Source organism: Acromyrmex echinatior, chromosome 1 (assembly GCF_024713525.1).
Source record: "Acromyrmex echinatior isolate Ae372 chromosome 1, ASM2471352v2, whole genome shotgun sequence".
In the NCBI taxonomy this organism is placed as follows: domain Eukaryota; kingdom Metazoa; phylum Arthropoda; class Insecta; order Hymenoptera; family Formicidae; genus Acromyrmex; species Acromyrmex echinatior.
In genome coordinates this window covers 27706052-27728462 of record NC_141852.1, presented here as the reverse complement: position 1 = coordinate 27728462, position 22411 = coordinate 27706052, and the positions used below count along the sequence as shown (strand labels likewise).

At 26.2% G+C, this 22411-nt stretch overlaps 3 protein-coding genes and 1 long non-coding RNA gene across 4 annotated transcripts; 1 reads left to right on the top strand and 3 right to left on the bottom strand.

Moving 5' to 3' along the window:
• Nucleotides 1-2714: 2714 nt before the first annotated feature.
• On the bottom strand, nucleotides 2715-7509 carry LOC105148175 (major facilitator superfamily domain-containing protein 6). Its single transcript, XM_011059734.2, has 10 exons — nucleotides 7310-7509; nucleotides 6714-6866; nucleotides 5567-5868; nucleotides 5019-5361; nucleotides 4636-4826; nucleotides 4358-4494; nucleotides 4137-4252; nucleotides 3794-4039; nucleotides 3519-3665; nucleotides 2715-3432 (listed from the first exon to the last, which is right to left on the bottom strand). Exons 2-10 carry the CDS (start codon nucleotides 6769-6771, stop codon nucleotides 3365-3367), a joined length of 1608 nt encoding a protein of 535 aa, XP_011058036.1. The 5' UTR covers nucleotides 6772-6866; nucleotides 7310-7509; the 3' UTR covers nucleotides 2715-3364.
• Nucleotides 7236-8198, top strand: LOC147911129 (uncharacterized). Its single transcript, XR_015545238.1, has 2 exons — nucleotides 7236-7373; nucleotides 7428-8198. It is a non-coding gene; the product is annotated as an uncharacterized LOC147911129 (long non-coding RNA).
• Nucleotides 8199-8460: 262 nt separating this feature from the next.
• LOC105148252 (major facilitator superfamily domain-containing protein 6-like) lies at nucleotides 8461-14209 on the bottom strand. The gene is made up of 9 exons (XM_011059880.2): nucleotides 14043-14209; nucleotides 13447-13748; nucleotides 12830-13169; nucleotides 11804-11994; nucleotides 11574-11707; nucleotides 11351-11463; nucleotides 11006-11251; nucleotides 10639-10782; nucleotides 8461-10558 (listed from the first exon to the last, which is right to left on the bottom strand). Exons 1-9 carry the CDS (start codon nucleotides 14098-14100, stop codon nucleotides 10443-10445), a joined length of 1644 nt encoding a protein of 547 aa, XP_011058182.2. The 5' UTR covers nucleotides 14101-14209; the 3' UTR covers nucleotides 8461-10442.
• A 6242-nt stretch (nucleotides 14210-20451) lies between these two features.
• On the bottom strand, nucleotides 20452-21595 carry LOC147911128 (major facilitator superfamily domain-containing protein 6-B-like). The gene is made up of 2 exons (XM_087404338.1): nucleotides 20893-21595; nucleotides 20452-20768 (listed from the first exon to the last, which is right to left on the bottom strand). Exons 1-2 carry the CDS (start codon nucleotides 20972-20974, stop codon nucleotides 20452-20454), a joined length of 399 nt encoding a protein of 132 aa, XP_087260464.1. The 5' UTR covers nucleotides 20975-21595.
• Between the last annotated feature and the right edge of the window lie 816 nt (nucleotides 21596-22411).

Here is a 22411-nt window from a genome sequence, read left to right as displayed (position 1 = left end):
TAGGCGCATTCAAGACAAAGCAACTAGCTGCTCGCCGAGCAAATGAGCATAATTGGTTGTTACTTATAGATCTAACCAATCATATTCAATCGCTCGGTAAGCATACCTAGCCGCCTTACTGTTTTGAACTCGCTCATTCTTTACGCAAGAAGCTAGTTTCGTAATCTTCTTATAGTAAGGCACTATAAACTGAGTATTAGCACATCCGCCATTTTTACTCCTTTCTCCACTTCTTGCTCTGTTTCCACTCCGCCGCTCAGCTGAGAAAATTATAGTCGTTACGATTGTTATAGATTATAGCTTCTAAGCTGTTGGAACCTTGTAGCTTCGTATTTATGTATTTCTACTCTTCGAAATTTTATCATAAAACTAAGAGACAAAAAGAAGGATATAAAAAAAATTGAAATATTATATATTAACGAAGGCAAAAAAATTTATAAAATGCCTTGTTGCGTTGCGATAAACTGTATCAATAGATCAGAAAAAGATATTCGATTATTTAAATTTCCTGCGGATAATATTTGTCAACAACTTGCTGTATTGCTGTAAAATAAATACATGACTTATGAATGAATAAACATCACTACACTTCCTTGCAGATCTTATGTATATTATAAGCAAAAGAGTTATGACGTCACAAGTGAGAATTATCTGAGAATTGGTGTAAATGGAAAGTAACTATTGTTCTCGTCACGGTATCCAGCAGTGACATCACACACAGGCTGCATTCTGTCACACATGAAACGATGATACATCATTTATCCTTTGTCACCTATAAAGGGCAGCTACATGATAACTTTTATAGGAACAACTTTTCGAAATCGTGATTTTATAATAAATCATTAAAAAGAGAAGAAATAATCATCATTTCTAGGCTGCGCTCCAATCACTATAACTTTTGCTTACAACCTGCATCGGAAGGGAATAATAGACTCCTCTGTTTGTTTCTGCGGAGATTCCAGGCACGACATAAATCATATAATTTTTTAAATCATATAATTTTTTGTACTCAATATAAATCCATCAAACTGCGTACCTACCTTAAAAAATACTTTCCTATGTTTCCTATCAACATCCATCATACCCACTCTCTGTTGGCTGTCGGTTGATCAACGCCTATTTAAAATCGTTAAACCTAAAGGTGTAATTTATATATATGTGAGCTCGCGATTTAGGGGGTGAAGAGGGATAAATTTAATCCCTTCATCTCTCTCCAGATGGCGTTCCGCTTGGGTGTTCAGATATTTGCTCCAGTTTCTGCTCTGGCCTGAGTCGCTGCCAGTGGCGAAGGCTACATCAACTCGAAGAATAGAATAGAATCATTTATCCTTGTAGCATCTGGTTTTAATTTTTCAGATACATTAATTTTTTTTTAAGAGTAGTAATTTTTGACAGAGAATTAAAGTTGTCATTACTTGAGTTGAAATAAGAAGACCTTCAATAAGATACATATTATATCTTGCTATAAGATCTTTAGATGACGTTTATATCTCAGAAACAAGTATTTAAACGATGTAATATTATTAATGATATAGTCACTATTATTTAAATTACACAGTTGAAAAGAAAAATCGTAAGAATTTTACATGTATAGAATTTGTTTTTAGTTGATTTCGTATAGAAACAAGTCACAAAAATAATTATGTGTTTACACTTTTTTAACTAAACAGATCATGTTTTTATTAGTATTAATAAAGTGCATATAGTTAGTTTCTGAGAAATTAGGGAGTGTCAGGAGACCTTATCTTTAGGAGACCTATGTCAGTATCGGCTTTCTTCTATCATATGTATAAAATTATGCATAATTGTGAACAAGTTTTTTTACATTTTTCCAAATTTATTTTTTTCTAAAACGAACAATGCGAAAAATATCCCTTTAATTATTTTTGATGTTTTCATATTACTATTATTATTTCTACACTAAAAAGTAATTTTACCAAAGAAAGAGGATTGTATGAGCATGTATGGACATATTTCATATATATATATATATATATATATATATATATATCTCAATTATACATGTTTTTGTATATTTATATGTGTTTATGTATGTTTATTATACATATTCATGCATGAAAAATTGTTTACCGAGTTAGTGTTTTTTCATATACAGTCTAAGATTTTAAATATATTGTTTTTATTTTAAATTTATATTATACTTTATTATATACAATATTTTATATATATATATAAGTTAAGATATCAGGTGGCTTCATGTGAAAAGATCCGTAACAGTAAGTTGTAGTTTCAAATTCCATATCCAGTATATGTATACATATAATACGAAAACAATTTCGTAATTCGTATTGACTTAGCCGGAATCGAATCACAGAGGAATTCTTTTTAGATCTTTATAAGTTATAAACATGAAACATTTTGGAAGAAATAAATTAAAGAAATATATAAAGATATTAGCCCTGGATATTAAAAAATTAAAAATAAAGATATAAAACCTGGTTTGTGTATAAGAATGTCACATATATTTGAAATGAAATAAATTACATTGTTTCAAATTTGCATTGGAGATGACCTAATGATAAGAGTCGAAACGTCTGTAATTTATTTCATTTCAAATATATGGTATTCTTATGCACGATCAACCTGTATTGGCTCACATTGGCTTTTTATCTTTCTGCGATTTAATCGTTGGAATCTTCGATCAAGATTAAGAATTGTAATATGTTAGTGTAAAATTATATTTGCTATTAATATCTTTATATATTAATTTAATTTATTTCTTTCAAAATTTTGAATACATTCTGTTCTAACATAAACAAATGAGCTTCGCATGTATTTTTGATTTTAGAAGCTAAATTTGTCGACTCTACGAATACTTTATAAGCATCTAAACAATACAATTTTTAATTGTTGCATATTTTTCAGATATATTTTCTATAATTAATACACATCTTTTTGGTATATGTAATAAATAAATAATTTTAAGAAACATACAGTCTACTCATTCTTTATGAATAAATTGTTAATTACCCAACAAGAAATGAAAATCAATTAAACGTCGAAATGTCAAATTGATGTTGAAATCATTGTATCGATATCGATGACTCATTTCTCGCTAAATAATATTTACTTTTTAAAAATAAAGTTTTTTTTATAAAATAAATTTTTTCTGTACGAATACCTTTACACTTCAATATATATATATATATATATATATATATATATATATAAAATACTTATATATAATATATATAATATATAATATATAGATATTAAAACATTAGATTTTATTATTATTTATAAATATTATTTTTATTATTTTATTTATTTTTATTATTGTTTTATTATTATATATAAAAATATATAGAATGGGCTACAACCCATCATGGGATAACATGGACTATCATTCTGCTACAACACAATGTCTCTGTGCATCATCAGGTTTCCTCCATTCAACATTATTTTGTGTGTCTAAAATAAAGAAAAGAAATTCCTTCTTTATAATATTCTGAAAAAATTTATCATATTTTGCAGTTGAAATTAATGTAATCCCTTACCTGGTATTTTATGCTTTAAGTACGAAGAATAAAGAATGAAATACATAAATGCAGAAAATGCTGCAAACATTGAAAATATTTTTAAAGTTATTGCACCACCAAATTTCTTATATAAAATACCTCCAACCAAACTGCCAAGTGCATAACCTGAAAATATTGTATTTCAATGATTAAAAACTTTGATTGTAAAAGAATTATACATATATATTACTTATTATGTGTTTTTTCTATTATAAAATGATTTTTAAAAACCAGGAAAGGGGAAATTAACTCACCTAAACCGTCATCCATCCCTGCTACAATTCCTTGAATAGTAGCTGATGTGCCGGGTGGTGATATTGCACTTGCATATGCTACTATTGTTGTATAACAAAGTGCATATGATGGACCCTGCATAAAAAATTCCACGGGAAGTACCCACCATGGCGTTGGAACAAGAGATATTAATCCCAGCCGTAACGCGTAGCATACAAAACAAAATGTAAAAGTGTAACCATATCCAAACTTCTTCAATATTTTACCTAAAAAAGAAGATTCAACATTATATTAGGTACAACAATATCTTTAATTACGTAAATGCTTTATGTATCACGAACTTATGACAGAGAAATAATTTACCGGACAAAGAGAAAAATATTATCTCGCCACCGAGAGTTTCTGCAGCTACGATTAGACCTTCTATCAATTTAATTTCACTCATATAACCAGTCTCTATAGCAAGATCTTCCAAATACCTAAACACAATAAATTGTACTGAATATAATTCGATTTAATTAAATTTCAAAATTCTACGACAAATAAATATAAGAGAATACATGTTAATAGAAACAAAGATTTACCAAAACAAAAAGTATATTATAAAGCTATCAAAGATACCCGCAAGAATAGTAAAACATAGGAATATAACAATAGGTTTTAATTTCAAAAGAGTCCATATATCTTTCAGTATATTTGGCGACTCTGACATAAGCGGCAGCTGTAATTACAATATACAATGTAAGAAAATCTTAAGAAAAAAATTGTACACTACATATATTTATGTTCATTTCTAATTCTTTCTAATTCTTAATATAACTTACTTAATATAACTTACTTAATATAACTTAATATAACTTACTTCCAACTTTCTGCAACAGATCAAATCGATAGAAGTAAATACGAATATAAGAAGAAACGCCGGTGTGTAAGTTTTGTAGGTTTCTTCTTGCGACCACAAGTCTACTGTGTACCCAGCCAAAAATGCTGCTATGCCGAAACCGATTGTGCCCCATACTCGCTGTCTACCATATCCCATTTGTCCACCTTCACCTGAAAAGAAATATTGAGAAAAATGTTTCTCCTTAAATTATCACATAAAATTGAGTTAATATTAAAACTTAAATTAATGTACAAATATTAAACTGTTTATATCATAAAAAAATGAATTAAAGTTACATTATATCTACGTGGGCATTTTTACATTCTACATAACACTAAGATATAATTTTACAAATCACTTACCCAATACGTCAAAGCAAATTGCATCGCTTATACTATTAGAAACATTAAATCCTATATTACCAAGAGACATTAAGAGCACGAATCCCCAAAAAGTAATGGATGTATATAAACAATGATTATCTTCAAAATTATCGTTATTACAAGTAACATTACAATTATAATTCTTTATTATATTTTCTTGACACAATGACGTCTCATTAATATTTAATAAGCATGTTGTATTCGGTGAAATAATTGTTTCCTTTTTAGTTGCATGAAAAGACAATCTTGTAGAAAAATTTACGTCCTTGCATATCCAATGACATGTAGCATCTTTTGTACTGTTACATGATTCCACTGCATGCTTAAAAGAAAAACAAAAAAAATTTTTAAATATATATTGCTTATATATAAAAGCACATTAATACAGATATTTTTAAAAGCACATTATACAAATATTTTTAAAGATTTAATAAGTACTAACTCACAAATTCTTGTAAGACTCAGTTTTTAAACAATTGTTTTAGAAATTTTATTATTCGAAAAATGTGCAAAAAATTAAAAATTACATAGTCCATATCGCAAGACGGTAAAGATGCGCAGGAAACATTTTGAAACTGATGACCTGATAAGAATGGACCGGGTAAAGCCGGTAAAAAGTACATCAAAATATAGCAACTACTCGTTATGGCAAGTAGCGCTATAAATATTAATTTCCTTTTAGTGCGGAAATAGTCCACAATGAAGCCAAATGTTGGTTTTGCGATAAGAAATAAAATAGGTAAAATTGCTGTGATGCTACCCATAATTAATGGTGAAACTCCGAGTTGCTTGCCGTAAACTGGCAGAAATGGCAAAATAGGACCCATAGCTAAAATAAAAGTAATAATTGTAATGACATTTATGAATTGTACTTACACAGAAAATTTGTGTTAAATTTAATATATTTCATGTATATCCAAAGATTCATTCAAATTTTTGTATTAATTTAGTACAAGATGAATATGTTAGAAAGTATCACAAATGTTATATAAAAAATCTAACATTGGCACAATTTGTAAACATTATGAAAACATTTTTTTTTTTTAAATTAACATTTATGGTATGTTAAATTAACAAGTATTTTATTTATTTATCTTATAATTTTTGCATTTAAAAATACATTAATTTTCTATTATTTGTTCACTTATACAATTACATTATTTTGATAGAGAAATGTTGAATATCAGTTTAACTTGAAATATAGGTATAAATAACATAATTACATTATGTAAAATTAAAACTTGAATATGTTAAAAATTCAATAGAAAAATTTAACAAAGTTTTAAGTGGATCGTCTCTAACAAAAATACAAAATGTTTTTCACTGTGTAATAATACATATTTTTTATTATAAATTGTTAACAATCTATTTTCGTATAGTTAATACTTTCGTATAGTTATTGTAATATATAACTATTGTTTTTTACGTGATAAAGATATAATGTTTCTAGAGAGTACACTTATATAACTGTTTTCTTAAATATAAACCAAGAATATTTTTATTACTTTTTAAATAAGAACCAAAATATATTTTTATCACTTTTAATGACAGTATGTTACAATTATTTTTGTTTATATATTTTTCATAAAATGTATAAAAAATAAACGAGGATCTTAAAAGTGAATAAATTTTTAAAATATGAGATATCTAAGATATTATATATTTTCTACTTACCGGCCATAAAAAAAAAATAATGCGTCTTTATAGGCAATTGTGTATAATTAATTTTCATGATTTATGTTTATAAATATAGGCAGGTATTGATAATCTCAGCAAATTTCGTATTTCACTGCTTTGGCATTTTCGTATGTTCAAATTGGTCACATGCTGCAAATTAATAATGTTAAATTTAATAATAGACTTAAAAATAACACGTAAAAAATATTTTCCAAATGTATACATTACACAATCATGATATACATTCATATAAAACATTATATTTAATATTTTCTCATAAAAGCTATCGTTAGTGCTATACACGCATTTGAATATAAATTATCTCGATCGACTACAATATATCGATAATCTCGAAATATTACTTGCCAAAAATACATTCAAAGTACGAACTTCAAGTATATGATTCCAAAATGGCTACGTCAAGAGTATCATTCGCAAGCTATATTAAAAGTCAATATATGTTTCAAGCAAATTCAAAGGTTTTTAAGAAATTAAGGTACCCGCGACAAGAGTTCTCACTCGTTCACCGTTCATTTCATGGGATTTCGTCACTTATCATTCTCTCGAGCAAGAGAAACCATCGATAAACTCACCGTATATTTAGGCTATCTATAATTTGATGTTAGGTTCTTACTCCAACAATGTTTCGTTTGTAAAGTAAGTCTCTTAATCGTTTGATAGGCTGCATACTCAATGCAGATATGGTTTCAGTGTCGGAGCGACAACACGCGCAACTATGTGTGTATATGTGTGCCGAATTGATGTGTCAGTTTTAGATGTGCAGCTACACTTTCTACACTTACGAGATGAGATACATAAGAATAAGTAGATATTCAGGTTTCGACGGAACAGAAACAAGAAGCTGGAAGACACACGAGGAGAAAGTAGCGAATGCAACTAAAAAGCTGCTGAATATGCTGACCGTACACTGAGGAAAAAATTGTTCATTAGATTAAATTAATTTAATTTATTTTTATTACTTTCAGTGGAATGTATGTATTTAAATATATTATATTTATATAGTTAAACATTTCTCCAATGAAAAAAATAAAGACAAACTAAATTAATTTCATGTGAACATTTTTTTCTCAGTGTACTGCTGTTAACATTAATATATTTTAGCCATTTTTAAATTACCAGCAGATTTTGGCATAGCCTTTAGAATTGAAAGAATATAAAGAATATGTTGGAGCCGAGAGTAAAGTTAATCTTGCATTCATGAAACCGAATCACACTGATTGTTACGCAAAACATTATTTTGATAAAACACTCACAGCTCCAATGTATATGTGACACGCATATGAATCTAATAAATCATTCAATTACCGCATTGTACTTCATCGCAGGGGCGAATTCAGAAATTTCTCAAAATATTTTAGGGGATATTGTCGGATTTGTATGCTATTAAGTTGCAAAGTTTCTCCAATTCATGTATCAACAAAATTAAAAATTACAACATTTAAAAAAATAAAAAAAAGAAAATATCCACAGTTCCCATATCTTTCCATTCTTATTTTTAATTTACAAGAGAAAACGGAAAATAAGAGCCGCAGCATAGACTGTTGCATAACGCTGCATAATACGATCTATAATAGAGCAGTAAATCTTATAAGTCGTAAGAATCTAGGAGTTTATTAAATTAAAAAATATTTATAGCAAAATGTCATGTTACTTTTAATATTTCTGAAATACTTAATCACAATTTTGATATTCCAAAAATATTTTTTAATTTAATAAATATTTTTGGAATATCAAAATTGTGATTAAGTATTTCAGAAATATTAAAAGTAACATGACATTTTGCTATAAATATTTTTAAGAAAGAAGACATCCAAAATGGGGGCCATGGCTCTCATCGTGAATCCGCCCCTGATTTATCGCAAGGAAAATTGATAAGACGAATATTTCACCAAATGTGATGTCTACAATAAAGCAATAAGTTAAGCTGTAAGAATCTAGGAGTTTCTTAAATTAAAAAATATTTTTGGAATATTAAAAGTAATATAACATTTTGCTATAAATATTTTTAAAAAAAGAAAGGCTCTCATGGCCTTCATCGTCCATCCCTGACTTATCGCGAAGAAAATTGATAAGACGAATATTTTACCATTCGTTTCCATACAGCACAGACCTCCAAGGGACATCCCTATGTTTTTTAAACATTTTAAGAATGTTCTTAGGAGTTTCTCGGATAAAGTGTGCTGTAGGGGAACGAATAATAAGATATTTATTATTAACCTTGGATTCATTTGATTTTTGTAGTGTATTGCTTACTAATAAAAATGAAGAAAAATTATCATAAAAAATTACATTGTAATAAAATCAATTTTAACTGTGAATTGATAAAAAAGACCTGAGATTACGAAATCCTGAGATTATATCTGACGATAATATAACATCTTGTACATTGCAGCCTTAGATAATGATGATAACGATAAAATTGTATAAAAATTACATTTCTCGTACTAATTTGACTTGGCGTTATATTCGTTATGAAAAATCATAAATTTACGAATTCTGTATATTAAGCACTACAATACTCCAACCAGAATGATGTTAAAAGACAATATTATATATCATTTTTTTTTTTGGTCTATTAGACATTAATCATTAAAGAAAACGTGACCGTTACCTAAAATTACATATATCATTACCTATATTATTTACTGTTATCTCGATCATTATATAAATAATGCACTTTTATGCCTTGTAAATTCTTTGAGGACACATATATATAGTGTGACACATTTTTAATTCTTAAACCTTTATAATAAAGTTTGATAAAATGTAAATAATAATTTGCCTGTATTGTCAGTTTACCGTTTATCGTTTAGAATTGTCAAATAATTTTAAATTATTATAATAATATCAATAATTCAACTCTCTATATTTTATTCTAAAAGTTGCAACTACAGCTATATGTGATGACATTGACAAAGAATAATTTTACATTAAAAATAATTTTACATTTAAAACGATACCGTTGATAAGAATAAGATAACAATGCACTCCAGAAGTGATGACATTTCCATTAGTCTAGCTTCTATAATTTATATTGAATTGTGCTATGTTTTATATATTATTCTTTATATTATATATTATAATTATGATAAAAAGACTAAAAATCTATATCATTATCAATGATTATCTAATCTAATAGATTATTTGCAATATCAATTTAATATTGTTATCCTTTAAAAGGATCCTATCAAAATGTAATACAAATCATATTTTAATAAAAGTTTGTTTATACAATTGTTTAAAAAATTATCATTAAAAATTTAGTTAAAATAGATCTAAATTTAGATTTAATCCTTTTTTATTCTTCTGTTAATTTAATATATTGAAAATATTGTTCCATTCATCCTTTTATTAATATATATAAGATAAAAATGTTCAGCAATATTTTTTCTTACTATTTATAAAAAAAATAGATTTTTTTTCTTTATATCCCGTTTCATGTAAGACATAAAACAAGCAATGTATGCGTGTGTATATGTGTGTGTGTGTGTGTGTGTGTGTGTGTGTGTGTGTTTATCCTTAATAAATCTTAAATAACCTTCACTACATAAATTGAGTAAAGATTAATATTTATAATATTATGTATAACATGTATATTTTCATATTATTCATATATTTGTAATGTGTGATTTGCATCAAGTTCTTATATCATAACATAATATAGGTACATAAATTATAAAAATTTTTATAATATATTATTATTTATTAAGAAGGTACATATGAAACATGTTTATAAGAAGATACATGTACACACTTTTCATCTATAATATATTCTCTATGCGCATCATCATGTTTCTTCCATTCAACTTTATTTCGTGTATCTGTAACAAAAGGGAAGTTTTCATACTTTCATAGTCAGAAAAAATTACAGTTCAGCAAATCGAATTACTTGATTCCTTACCTGATGTACGTTTTATGTATAAAGTATATAATATAATATAAACTAATGCAGAAAGTATTGCAAGTCCTGAATATACTCTTAGAGTTCTTTGGCCACCAATTTTTCTGAATAAGAAGCCACCTAAGAAACTACCAATCGCATATCCTAAGGATATTGCAACATTATACATAATAAATAGTTAAATTTATAAAAAAATGTATAGATACAGCAAAATCGTAAATATAATTGTTATATAACAAATGTGAAACGATATATATTTATGTATATGTTGGATAGCATTTATATCTGTACTGGAATTCATATTACTTATCCAAACTTTTTTCATTGTGAAATGATTCTTGATATCTATTTACATAACAGAGCGTACCAAGACCATCCTTTGTGCCAGTCGCAATTGCTTGAACAGTAGCTGATGTACCAGGTGGTGATATTATGCTTGCATATGTTACTATTGTTGCATAAAGAAGCGCCAGTGATGGCCCTTGCAAAATAACTTCTATCAAAAGTACGTGCCATGGCGTTGGCACTAGAGATAGCAATGCCATCCTCAACGCATAGCATAAAAAGCAAAATGTAAGTGTGTAATCATATCCAAACTTTTCCAATATTTTGCCTTGAATTCAAAATATTTTGTAGAACAAAATATTTCAATTATATAATAATTGTATAATTTTATGTAATAATATATGAAAGAAAAAAAATTTAACATTACCAGACATAAAGTAGGATATTACTTTGCCGAGCAAACCTGAGGATAATGTTAGACCCTCTATTAATTTAACTTTTTTCATATAACCGGTTGCCATAGCAAGATCTTCTATATACCTAAAAATTAATTACTAAAATATAATGAATCCGATATATAGTTCTATGTTTAATTATATAAAAACTTAACGAATATACAATTATATATTGATAAAAAAAAAAGAATTTACCAAAATAAAAAGTTAACCATGAGACTTTCAAAAATGCCAGCAAACATAGCAGTACATAGAAATATAATAATTGGTACTAATTTTAAAATTGCATATACATTTTTTAATATACTCGGCGATTTTGACAGTGGTAACTGCAAAGAAGATATTACATGATAATCAAAAACATAAAATTAAAAATATTATACTATTGTACTATTATCTTTTTTTCTTCTAAATATATAATATACCTTTAATTTTCTACAACATATTAAATCGATAATAATAAATACGAGCACTAAAATAAACGCTGGTGTATAAGTTTTGTAAACTTTCTGTTGCGACCATAAATCTATTGTTAAACCAGACAGAAGTGACAAAAGAGAAGAACCGATTGTACCCCATAATCGCTGTCTGCCATACCTCATTTGTCCATCTTCACCTGAGAGATTAAACTTTATTGAAACATGTTTTTCTTCTATACATTAGATTATTTATATTAATATATATTATAGAATGTTTGTGATCTGATAGGCAGATACAACGAAATAGAAATTCTACATAAAAAAATAAGTCGAAAATATAAAATAATAATTTTTCATCTCAAGTTTTGTTTTCGAGAAAATCAATATTTAATATTTGCCTGCTGTGATTCTGGCGGAAAAATTTTATGAAAAACTACATAGATTGAGACAAATTCTTAGAAATTCTTAGTTTTTTATAGATATTCGTAGTGGAACGTGAAATGACGTTGTTTGATTGAAAAACCGAGAAATCCTTCGCCCTCAAACAACATATTCTATGTGTCCTATTACGAATATCTATGAAAAACTACGAATTTCTAACTATAAGACAAACAAACCTCACTCTACATCCTATTACAAATATTTAGGAAAAATTAAGAATTTCTAAAATCTTGTCTTAATCTATGTAGGTTTTTGTATTTTTTTGTAAACATTTTTTTTTCGCCAGGGGTGTACACTTAATTTCCGACTTAATGGATCTCGCTGTAGACTATATCTACTTATGTTTGTGTTATTATGTTGAATAATCGAGATTACGATAAAAATAATATATTTACGCACGATAAATTTTATAAATTAATCGAAATGTTGCCCATTCTGTCGAATATACAATTCCGCTCTTTGAAATAAATTTCTATAAAATTTCAAAATATTCTGGTGCTTTAATTTATTAATTTAATTTAATTTATTATGGAATTATTCTTTTAAATTTTAATACATGGAAATATACTATAGACTTATGAAATTATTTACCTAATATGTCGAAGCAAATAACATCACTTGCACTGAGGGATATATGATAACCAATTTCACCCAAAAGCATTAAGATAACAAAACCCCAGAAAGTAGTAGATGTATATAAACATTGATCATCTTCAAAATTATCACAGGTAACGTTGCAATTATAATTCGTTGTTACATTTCTTTGATACAACGATGCTTTATTAACATTTAATAAGCATGTAGTGTCTGATGAAATAATTGCTTCTTTGTTGGGTGCATGAAAAGATAATCGCATGGAAAAATTCATATCCTTGCATATCCAATGACACGTTGTATCTTTCACACCGTTACACAATAATATTGTTGCACGCTTAAAATTAAAGAATAAATAATATTCTTAAATACAGAGTTAAAAATACGTTTTGTGCTAACAGTAATAATTATGTATTATTAAAATTTCAAAACTTCTAACAAGTTAGAAATTTTTTGCTAGAAGTTTTGAAATTTTGAGACACCTTTATATGAAACACCTTTTGATATGTAATAAAAAATTGAATTTTGCAAAAATGAGATTTTTTGTTTTACAAAAAATTAATTTTGTATTTTTTATCAAGAAAACTTACGATTACAAGAAAGTAAAAACTTACATGGTTTGTGTCACAAGGCAGTAAGGAGTTCCAGGAGACATTTTGAAACTCATGATCCGGTAGTATTGGACCGGGTAGAGGCGGTAAAAAATACATTAAAAAGTAACTTGCACCTGTCATGGCGAACAATGCCATAAAAATCGCTTTTCTCCATTCAAGATAATAATCCGCGGTATAGCCGAGTATTAGTTTACCGATAAAGCTTGCAATAGGCACAATCGCGATAATGCTACCCATAATTAATGGTGAAATGCCGAGTTGTTTACCGTAAACAGGCAGGTACCTCGAAATGGCACCTGTAGCTAAAATTTAAAATTTGTAATTATATTCACAGGGGTATTTGATAATGTAATCTATTAAATTAATATGTGTAGGATTTATTTTTGTAGTTATATTAAATACTATAATTATAGTTATTTATATTTTTTTTAACCATAAGATAAATATTTATAATTCTTCTTACAATTTTTTTAAATATGATAAACACATTTATAACTATATATATATCTTCTTTTCTAATTTGTTTCTTAAAAATGATATACAAATATTTTAGAAAATATATTGTATGAGATGTTACATATTTAATGATTACTCACCCGCCATAAAAAAGAAAAAATGCACTTTTATAGGCAATTCAGTGTAATTAATTTTCATTGCTTATATACAAATTTAATCGATCAATAAATTTTATATTTAACGTTCTCTCATAAAAAAATGCACTAAGTTAACACTGCGTTCTGAACTGCAAGTGAAGTGTAACAAGACAATTGTTTTAAGTAATAACGTGCAACAATTTTGTATTATGCAATAATACATTGTAAATAATTATTCTAAAGTAAAGTTTATTACTTCGAAAAATACTACTTTGGAATGCGATAAAAGATATAAAAAGTAATAATTTGCATTATATGGACTCTATAAGTGAAAGCAGTAACATTGATGTATGTATACAAACATATATGTGTACATATGTATATATTAGATCAGGGAAAAAGTTTCTTCATATTTTTTAACTCAAAATTGTATATACAATATTTTTGTTAAAAATGAACGAAATTTAAATTTAAAAAAAGAATTTTAAAGCTTGAAATCTCTACTTTCGAAAGATTACTATATTTTTTGAGTTTCTGTGAGTTTGGTAATTTTTACATTTTAAAAAATTACGAGCTGAAAAAGATGAAAAATTTTTTTTCACTTTGGGGTCTCTTACGTGCTCAAAAAAAAATTACGAAAATTTTCAACTATCTATCGTGAAAACTTGAAGCTTTCCCTACAAAATCATTTTTTTTAACGTTCTTATGATTTTTTGTTCCTAAGTTATTCGCGAGTTAAATAAAGGAGCATTCTGACTTTGATTGCTCATAATTCCAATAAAAATCATCATACCGCAATTTAAAAAACAGATTTTTAAAGTTGAAACTTTGCTCTAGCGAATAATATAATTGTAACGAAAATGTCGCAACAAATGAAAAACTTTTGCAAAAAAATTTTTTTAAATACGTAGAAACTCTTTCCTCGACCTAATATATAAACATTTTTGTTCTTGTTCTTTTTACTAAATTAATATATATCTTTTAATCATATATCTAAGTACTGACACAAGTTGTCAAAATTCGTTGCATTAACAAAGAGAAGAATGAATATAAGCTGCACTTTCTGTAAAGCATAGTACAGGGTTGGCCATATTCGACGGAAAGATGTTTTTTTTTTCAATCATGGGAAACGTCGTTACTCGATCTAACATTTCTGTTAAAAGTTACAGTTGTTGCCAGATCTTTCCGTCGAATATGGCCAACCCTGTACTTATATTTAAAATTTATTAGTTTTTCATATTAAATGTAATAATCCTTATATACCTAAAACTACCATCTAGAATATTATCTAGAATATTAACTATTATCTAAATTATTATTACGTGATGCATTTTTTAGCCTTGTAAACTCTTCTAGGACGCATATACATCATATGACACTATATCATGTACACACACTTTATATTGTCAAACAAAGTTTATGATAAAGTTTGGTGAAATTACATATATATATATATATATATATATATATATATATATATATATTAGGTGTTGGAATTAATTCGTAGCGTTTTTAATGAAAGAATGTTATTTATTTCACATGAGCATTAAAAAATACATTAATGAAAGTACTTCCCATCACTTGTAAAACGCTACGAATTAATTCCAACACCTAATAGATTTATTTTCATATTATCATAAATATATGTATATGTATAGAGATTTGTTTTTATATTATATTAGACTTTATCACATTATTTACAGTTTATTTGTCAAATATTTTAAAATTATTATTATATTAGTAATCAGCTCCAAAATTTATTATAAAAAGTTGTAATTACGGGATATATAATGACATCGACTTTGAATAATTTTACATTCAAAGCGATTCTGTAAGAATAAGATAACGATGCAGAAATAATGATTTTCATTTAGTTTGCACAATTTATTTTAAATTTGTAGTATATATTCTGGTATATTTTTGTATATTTATTAACATTAATTAGATCAGAATCATTGTAATGTATCGATAAAGTGGTTAAAATCGAGATTATTATTACTAATAATTGTTAACATATGAGTTACTAACAGTATCAGTTTAATATTTATATATTATTATTTATAAAAGTATTAAAGGACCCGCCCAAATCTTATGGAAATTAAATTTCGGTCGAATTGCCTGAAAATTTGATATGTTGTAGATCTTATCGTCCTGAAAAATCTCCACGGGCATTATAATGAATCATTTGACCTCTACGAGGCGTTATTTTTCCAAATGGGTTAATATTACAATATCTTATTTTCAATAATGATGCATTTCTACGTTATTATTTGTTCTTTCTGTGTATATTTTTAAGTAAAAAAATTACAAGGATAATATTGACTCAATTGTTTCTCACAAAAAAGCTATAAGGATATCGAGATCGATAACATGAAGAGATTTAAGTCACACTGTGTTGCTTCACGTCTAGGGCGTGAAATTTTTGGCACGATTATGTGACGCATACGAAGAACCGCTGCACGTTTTGTTTATATTGAGTAAACCGTATGCCAGTCGAATTATTGCTATCTCATTTTAATGAACATCCGACTTGTCACGCAGCGAATCTTTGTATGCATCGAGATCGTGGTTGAACTCCTGCGACCTATTCTTCTCAGAGCTACTCTTTAAATCAGTTGTTTTTATAACTATTTATACTATTAGTTCTTATCAGTTAAATACTTCTTTCTTGTAAGAAAATTATATTTTTTTAATAATAAAAATTCATTTTTCTATTGAATCTTGTAATACAAAATTTACAATAATCAAGCATTGTGAGAAGTGAGGAGACTCACAATAATCAAAAGCACTCCGATTTGTGAAAAACAATCAGGTGAATATTATCCTTACAACTTCTTACTTAAAAATATAATAGAAAACATAGAAAGTGCAAATAATGTAGGAATGCACCGTACACGTTGAAAATAAGAAATTGTAGTATTAATCCATTTCGAAAAGTTACGCCTCGTCATCGTTTAAAAGTCAAAACGATTCATTACAGGAATTGTGCCTGTGAAAACTTTTTATCAGGATGACAAGATCTAGAACGTATTAAATTTTCAAGCAATTCGACCGAAATTCCATAAAATTTGTGCGGGGTCCTTTGAAATATAAATATCATATTTTGAAAGTTAGTAGACATAATTGTTAAGTAAAGTTCAATTTTAATGCTATTTTATTCTTCTAAATGATAATATTTAAAAAAGTTCTCAACTAGTTCTTTTTTAAAATATAAGATTAAAATATTTAACAATATATTTTTTCTCATTACAAGAAAAAGTAAGATGATTTATATAAAAATCTGTTTTTACTTAGTGTTTCTGGAAATCGTTGCATATTATGGTTTTTTTAATTAAATACTACTATGTCTAGAATATAAAAAAGCTTTTCATTTTTTTACAATACATTAAAAAGCATTCGAGCTGAAGGAAATCGTGCATATATGGAAAAACTCTTAAAAAACTATCGCGTTACATATTTGCATCTTGCAGAACAGCATAAAGTAAATATGCATATAATTCATTAAAAATATAAATTTATAAAAGTTATAAATTATAAGAAATAAAAAGATTCTTGAAAAATCTTATATATATTTATACTTGTAGCTGAGTATTAATTTACCGATTAAGGTTGTAATAAGTAAAATTGCGATAATGTTATCCATGATTAATGGTGACACCAAGTTTCTTGCAGGTACATATATTGAAATGGCATCCATAGTTAGTAATAAAAGCTACAATTGAATTCACGAAGATATTTAATAATATAATTTATTAAATTATTAATATATTTATATACCTATGACTTATTTTTAATGTTTTTGTAATTATCTTAATCTATATTTTTTGACCGTAATATATATATTGTATTATTTGTAATATAGTTTTTCTTGATAATATGCTTTTGAGACTTTCATGAATATTTTCCCTTCATAGCTTTTTTCTATTATAATTTTTTAAATATTATAAATGTCATTTACAATTATAAATACCGTATATGCATCTTCTTTTTTCTACAATAACGTGTTTTTTAAAAACTACGCTTATTGACATTTTGAAATTAGATATAAGAAATAATATGACATGCCTTGTATTTGATGATTACTCACTTGCCGTAAATAAAAAGTAATGTACCCTTATAAGCAATTCAGTGTAATAAATTTTTATTACATATATGCAAATTTAATAAGTTTAATAAATTTTGTATTTAGTATCCTCTCGTAAAAATGCACTAAGTTAATGATAAGTAGCTCCTTGAGCTACAAATCAAATGTAAAAATGAAATTGTTTGAAGTATTCAAGCAGAAAAATTTGTTTTAACAATTTTGTATTACGCAATGATATATTATTTTAAATTAATATTTCAAAATAAAGTACGTCAGTACTTTACGTGATAAATATTACTTTGAAAGGCGATAAGAGATAAAGAAAGTATCTTATTTAATTTGCAGTTATTATGTATAGATTCTATGTACAAGTAAGAGCAGCAAAACAACAAAGTTGCTCATACACAATTATGCATAAATTTATACATAATTATAAAAACAAAGGTTGTCCAAAAAAATTAAAGCCACTGCTGCCAACTTTTGAGAAACAATTTCCGTATCCCCGAAAAACAATAAAGGTCTTTAATTTTTTTGGACAATCCTCGTATAATTATTGTATATATAAAATTATGCATAATTATGTATGAGCAACTTTTTTTTACATTTTTCCAAATTTGTTTTTCGATAAAATGAACAATGCGAAAATAATCTCTTTATTTATTTTTTATATTTTCACATTACTATTATTATTTCCATTACACTAAAAAATAACTTTACAAAAGATAGAGGTATGAACATGTATGGAAATATTTTATATATTAGGTGTTGGAATTAATTCGTAGCGTTTTTAATGAAAGAATGTTATTTATTTCACATGAGCATTAAAAAATACATTAATGAAAGTACTTCCCATCACTTGTAAAACGCTACGAATTAATTCCAACACCTAATATAATTATACACATTTTTAAATATTTATGTATGTTTATACATATTTATACATATTCATGCATGAAAAATTTGTTATCGGGTATGTAATGGAAATTGTTTAAAATTTTCTTTTAAGTTATGCATATCAAACATGCTAATCGCTACGTAAAGTATGAATTATGATGGAGAAGTTTGTAATAAAGCTTGATAAAATCGCTAATATATATATATATATATATATATATATATATATATATATATATATACATATATATATATATATTTATATATATATATTTATATATATATAAAGGTGATTTGCTTACCAAATGATTTTAAAATATTATTATAATAATAATTTCAGAGTATTCCAAAAAGTTGCGACTACAAAATATACATAGTGACAATGATATTGAATAATTTTAGATTTAAAGCGATATCATCAATAAGAGTTTAATCATCATAAGAGAATAAAATAATGATGTACACTCCATTTTTTATTAATTTAGTTTATATAATTTATTCACATCATATTCAATACATATAAGATATTATGATGATATCAATAAAACAGCAAGCAATCTAACTCACTGTTATCAATTATCATTACGCTTATGAAGTCATAATAAAATAATTATAATGTTAATTTAATTTATCCTATTATTTACGAAAAACATCAAACAATAAAAATCACATTTTAATAAAAACGGTATATAATTGTTAAAAAAGCTGCTATTAGAAGTTGATAATAAAAAATTTAAATTCAATGTTATATTATTCTTCTAAATGTATTATTAGGTGTTGGAATTAATTCGTAGCGTTTTTTAATGAAAGAATGTTATTTATTTCACATGAGCATTAAAAAATACATTAATGAAAGTACTTCCCATCACTTGTAAAACGCTACGAATTAATTCCAACACCTAATAATATATAATGCACAAATTATTTTTTGTCCATTTTTTCTTGATATATAAGATAAAAATGTTTAATAATATTTTTTTTTATACTTTACAAGAAGATTCAAAAAGATTTATATCAAATATCTGCTATATTAGTGCTTCTGTGCATCGTCAAGTTCTCTCCATTTAATATTATTTCGTGTATCTACAATAAAGACAATCTTTTATTCTCTTACATATGTTAATAAGGTATGTTATATATTTTATAAAATATTAAATTATTTAATTCTTTACCTGTTTTATGCTTAAACTGCTTAAAGTAAAACAGATGAAAAACAAAATATATTAACGCAGAAAATGCTGCAAATACTGAAATTATTCTTAGAGTCATTACACCTCCAAATTTTTTAAACAAGACACCACCTATCAAACTGAGAATCCTGGTAACATTTTATACTAATAATAACAACAATAATAATAATTAATGTTAAAATATATATATATATACATATATTATTCTTACAAATTATTTATATATTTAATATTATTTATATATTTATATATTCTTGTAGATAAAATAATACTTGATGAATATAAATCCGTATAATACTGAATAAGAAATTTTACCTAAACCTTCATTCACGCCTTGAACCAGTCCTTGAACAGTACTTGAAGCACCAGGAGGTGTTATTACATTCGCGTACGATGTTCTTGCTGTATAACTGAGTGCATACGATGGTCCCTGCATGAAAAATTCTATAAGAAGAACCCACCACGGTGTTGACGCTAAAGATATTAAGCCCAACCGAAGTGCGTAACATATGAAACAAAATGTAAAGGTATAACCATAACCAAGCTTTTTTAATATTTTTCCTGAAAAATAAAATAATTTCAATATTATATTTATTAAAGAAAAACAATTGAAAATAATTTTATTTCTGCAATAAACATCATATATTTATGAAATTGTAATATAAAAATAAATAATGTGTGTTACCAGATAAAAAGAAGAATATTACTTCACCACTGAAAGCCTGTGCTGCTAAAATAAAACTTTCTATCAATTTCATTCTGTCCATATAATCAGTCGCAATAAAGAGGTCCTCTACATACCTATAAAATTAAGCTACACTATATACAAGCGAAAATCTAATATCGCCGATCAAGATATAAAAGTTTACCACAACAAAAAATTACGCAAGATAGTACTAAGGATGCCGAAAATTCCAGAAAAACACAAAAACATAACGATAGACTTTGATTTCAAAAGTGTAAACACATCCTTCAATATAGTTGTCGATTGTGATTGAAATGGCAGCTATTATAAAAATCTATGATGAGACACAAGAACAAAATTATTGATTGATTTTTTACTTTAAATATACATAAAATTACCTTCAGTTTTATACAACAAATAAAATCGATGCAAGTAAATATGATCATAAGAAGCATTGATGGTATATAATTTTTATAGACTTTATCGTGCGAAAAAAAGTCTATCATATATCCAGATAAACATACAAGAATACCATAACTCACTGCACCATAATCGCTGCTTACCGTATTCCAACCGTTTATCTTGTCCTGAGAAGGGAAACATTATTAAAAATAGTATTGTTTTATATAATATTATTACATAAAAAATATTACGAAAGTTGATTTGTATGATAAATTTTGAGAATTAGATCTAAAGATGTTTATAAAAGTCACGTACCTAATATGGCAAAACAAAATGCATCGCTTATACTGAAGAAAATAAAACTAGTACTTTCGCTAATACACATTAAGACAACAAAACTCCAAAAAATTGCAGATGTGTACAGACATTGATCATCTTTGAAATTGTCACAGATAACGTTACAATTATAATTCGTTAGATTTGCTTCACACAATGATGTCTTATTTATATTTAATAAGCATGTAGTATCTGGTGAAATAGTTGCTTTGTTTTGGTTTGCATGAAAAGACAATTGCGTGGAAAAATTCGTATTCTCACATATCCAATGACACATAGTATCTTTCGTACCATTACACGATGCAATTGCTGATGCATGCTTTAATAAAGAACAAATTATAAATATACGCATATTTTTATAAAACACTAATAAATATAAAGATGAAATTCATTTCATATTTTAGAACATTTAAAAAAATTTTAAAGTTACAAATATTTGCAATATATTTTAAATTTTATGTATAATATGTTTTATAACCCTTAACACTTAGAAATTTTTGGATTATATAAAATAATATAAAAATGAATGCTTAAGATAAAGTTCAAATAATTCTTTATCAAATAATCTCATAAAATTTTTATAAAACTTATCAAAAAAATTACGAAATATATAAAACTTACGTATTTCATATTGCAAAGCGGTAAAGTTGCACAAGATACATTTTGAAAGTGATGGTCTGATAAAATTGGACCCGGCAATGGTGGTAAAAGGAATATTATAATGTAACAGATATTTGTTATGGCAAGCAATGTTGGAAAGATCACTTTTCTCCAAGTTTGA

Bases quoted from the DNA above. Each gene is read 5' to 3' on its own strand.
- LOC105148252 (XM_011059880.2), bottom strand. From the start codon at position 14,100: ATGAAAATTAATTACACTGAATTGCCTATAAAAGTGCATTTTTTCTTT. The intron at 10,783-11,005 runs GTACGCTCTGTT...CAATATCCTTAG, and splicing joins TGGCACAAAGGATGGTCTTG to GATATGCGATTGGTAGTTTC. The intron at 10,559-10,638 runs GTAAGGAATCAA...CTTTTGTTACAG, and splicing joins ATACATAAAACGTACATCAG to ATACACGAAATAAAGTTGAA.
- LOC147911128 (XM_087404338.1), bottom strand. From the start codon at position 20,974: ATGGACAGAATGAAATTGATAGAAAGTTTTATTTTAGCAGCACAGGCT. The intron at 20,769-20,892 runs GTAACACACATT...TTTATTTTTCAG, and splicing joins AATATTCTTCTTTTTATCTG to GAAAAATATTAAAAAAGCTT.
- LOC105148175 (XM_011059734.2), bottom strand. From the start codon at position 6,771: ATGAAAATTAATTATACACAATTGCCTATAAAGACGCATTATTTTTTT. The intron at 5,869-6,713 runs GTAAGTAGAAAA...CTTTTATTTTAG, and splicing joins TTATTTTTTTTTTATGGCCG to CTATGGGTCCTATTTTGCCA. The intron at 4,827-5,018 runs GTAAGTGATTTG...ATTTCTTTTCAG, and splicing joins AATTTGCTTTGACGTATTGG to GTGAAGGTGGACAAATGGGA.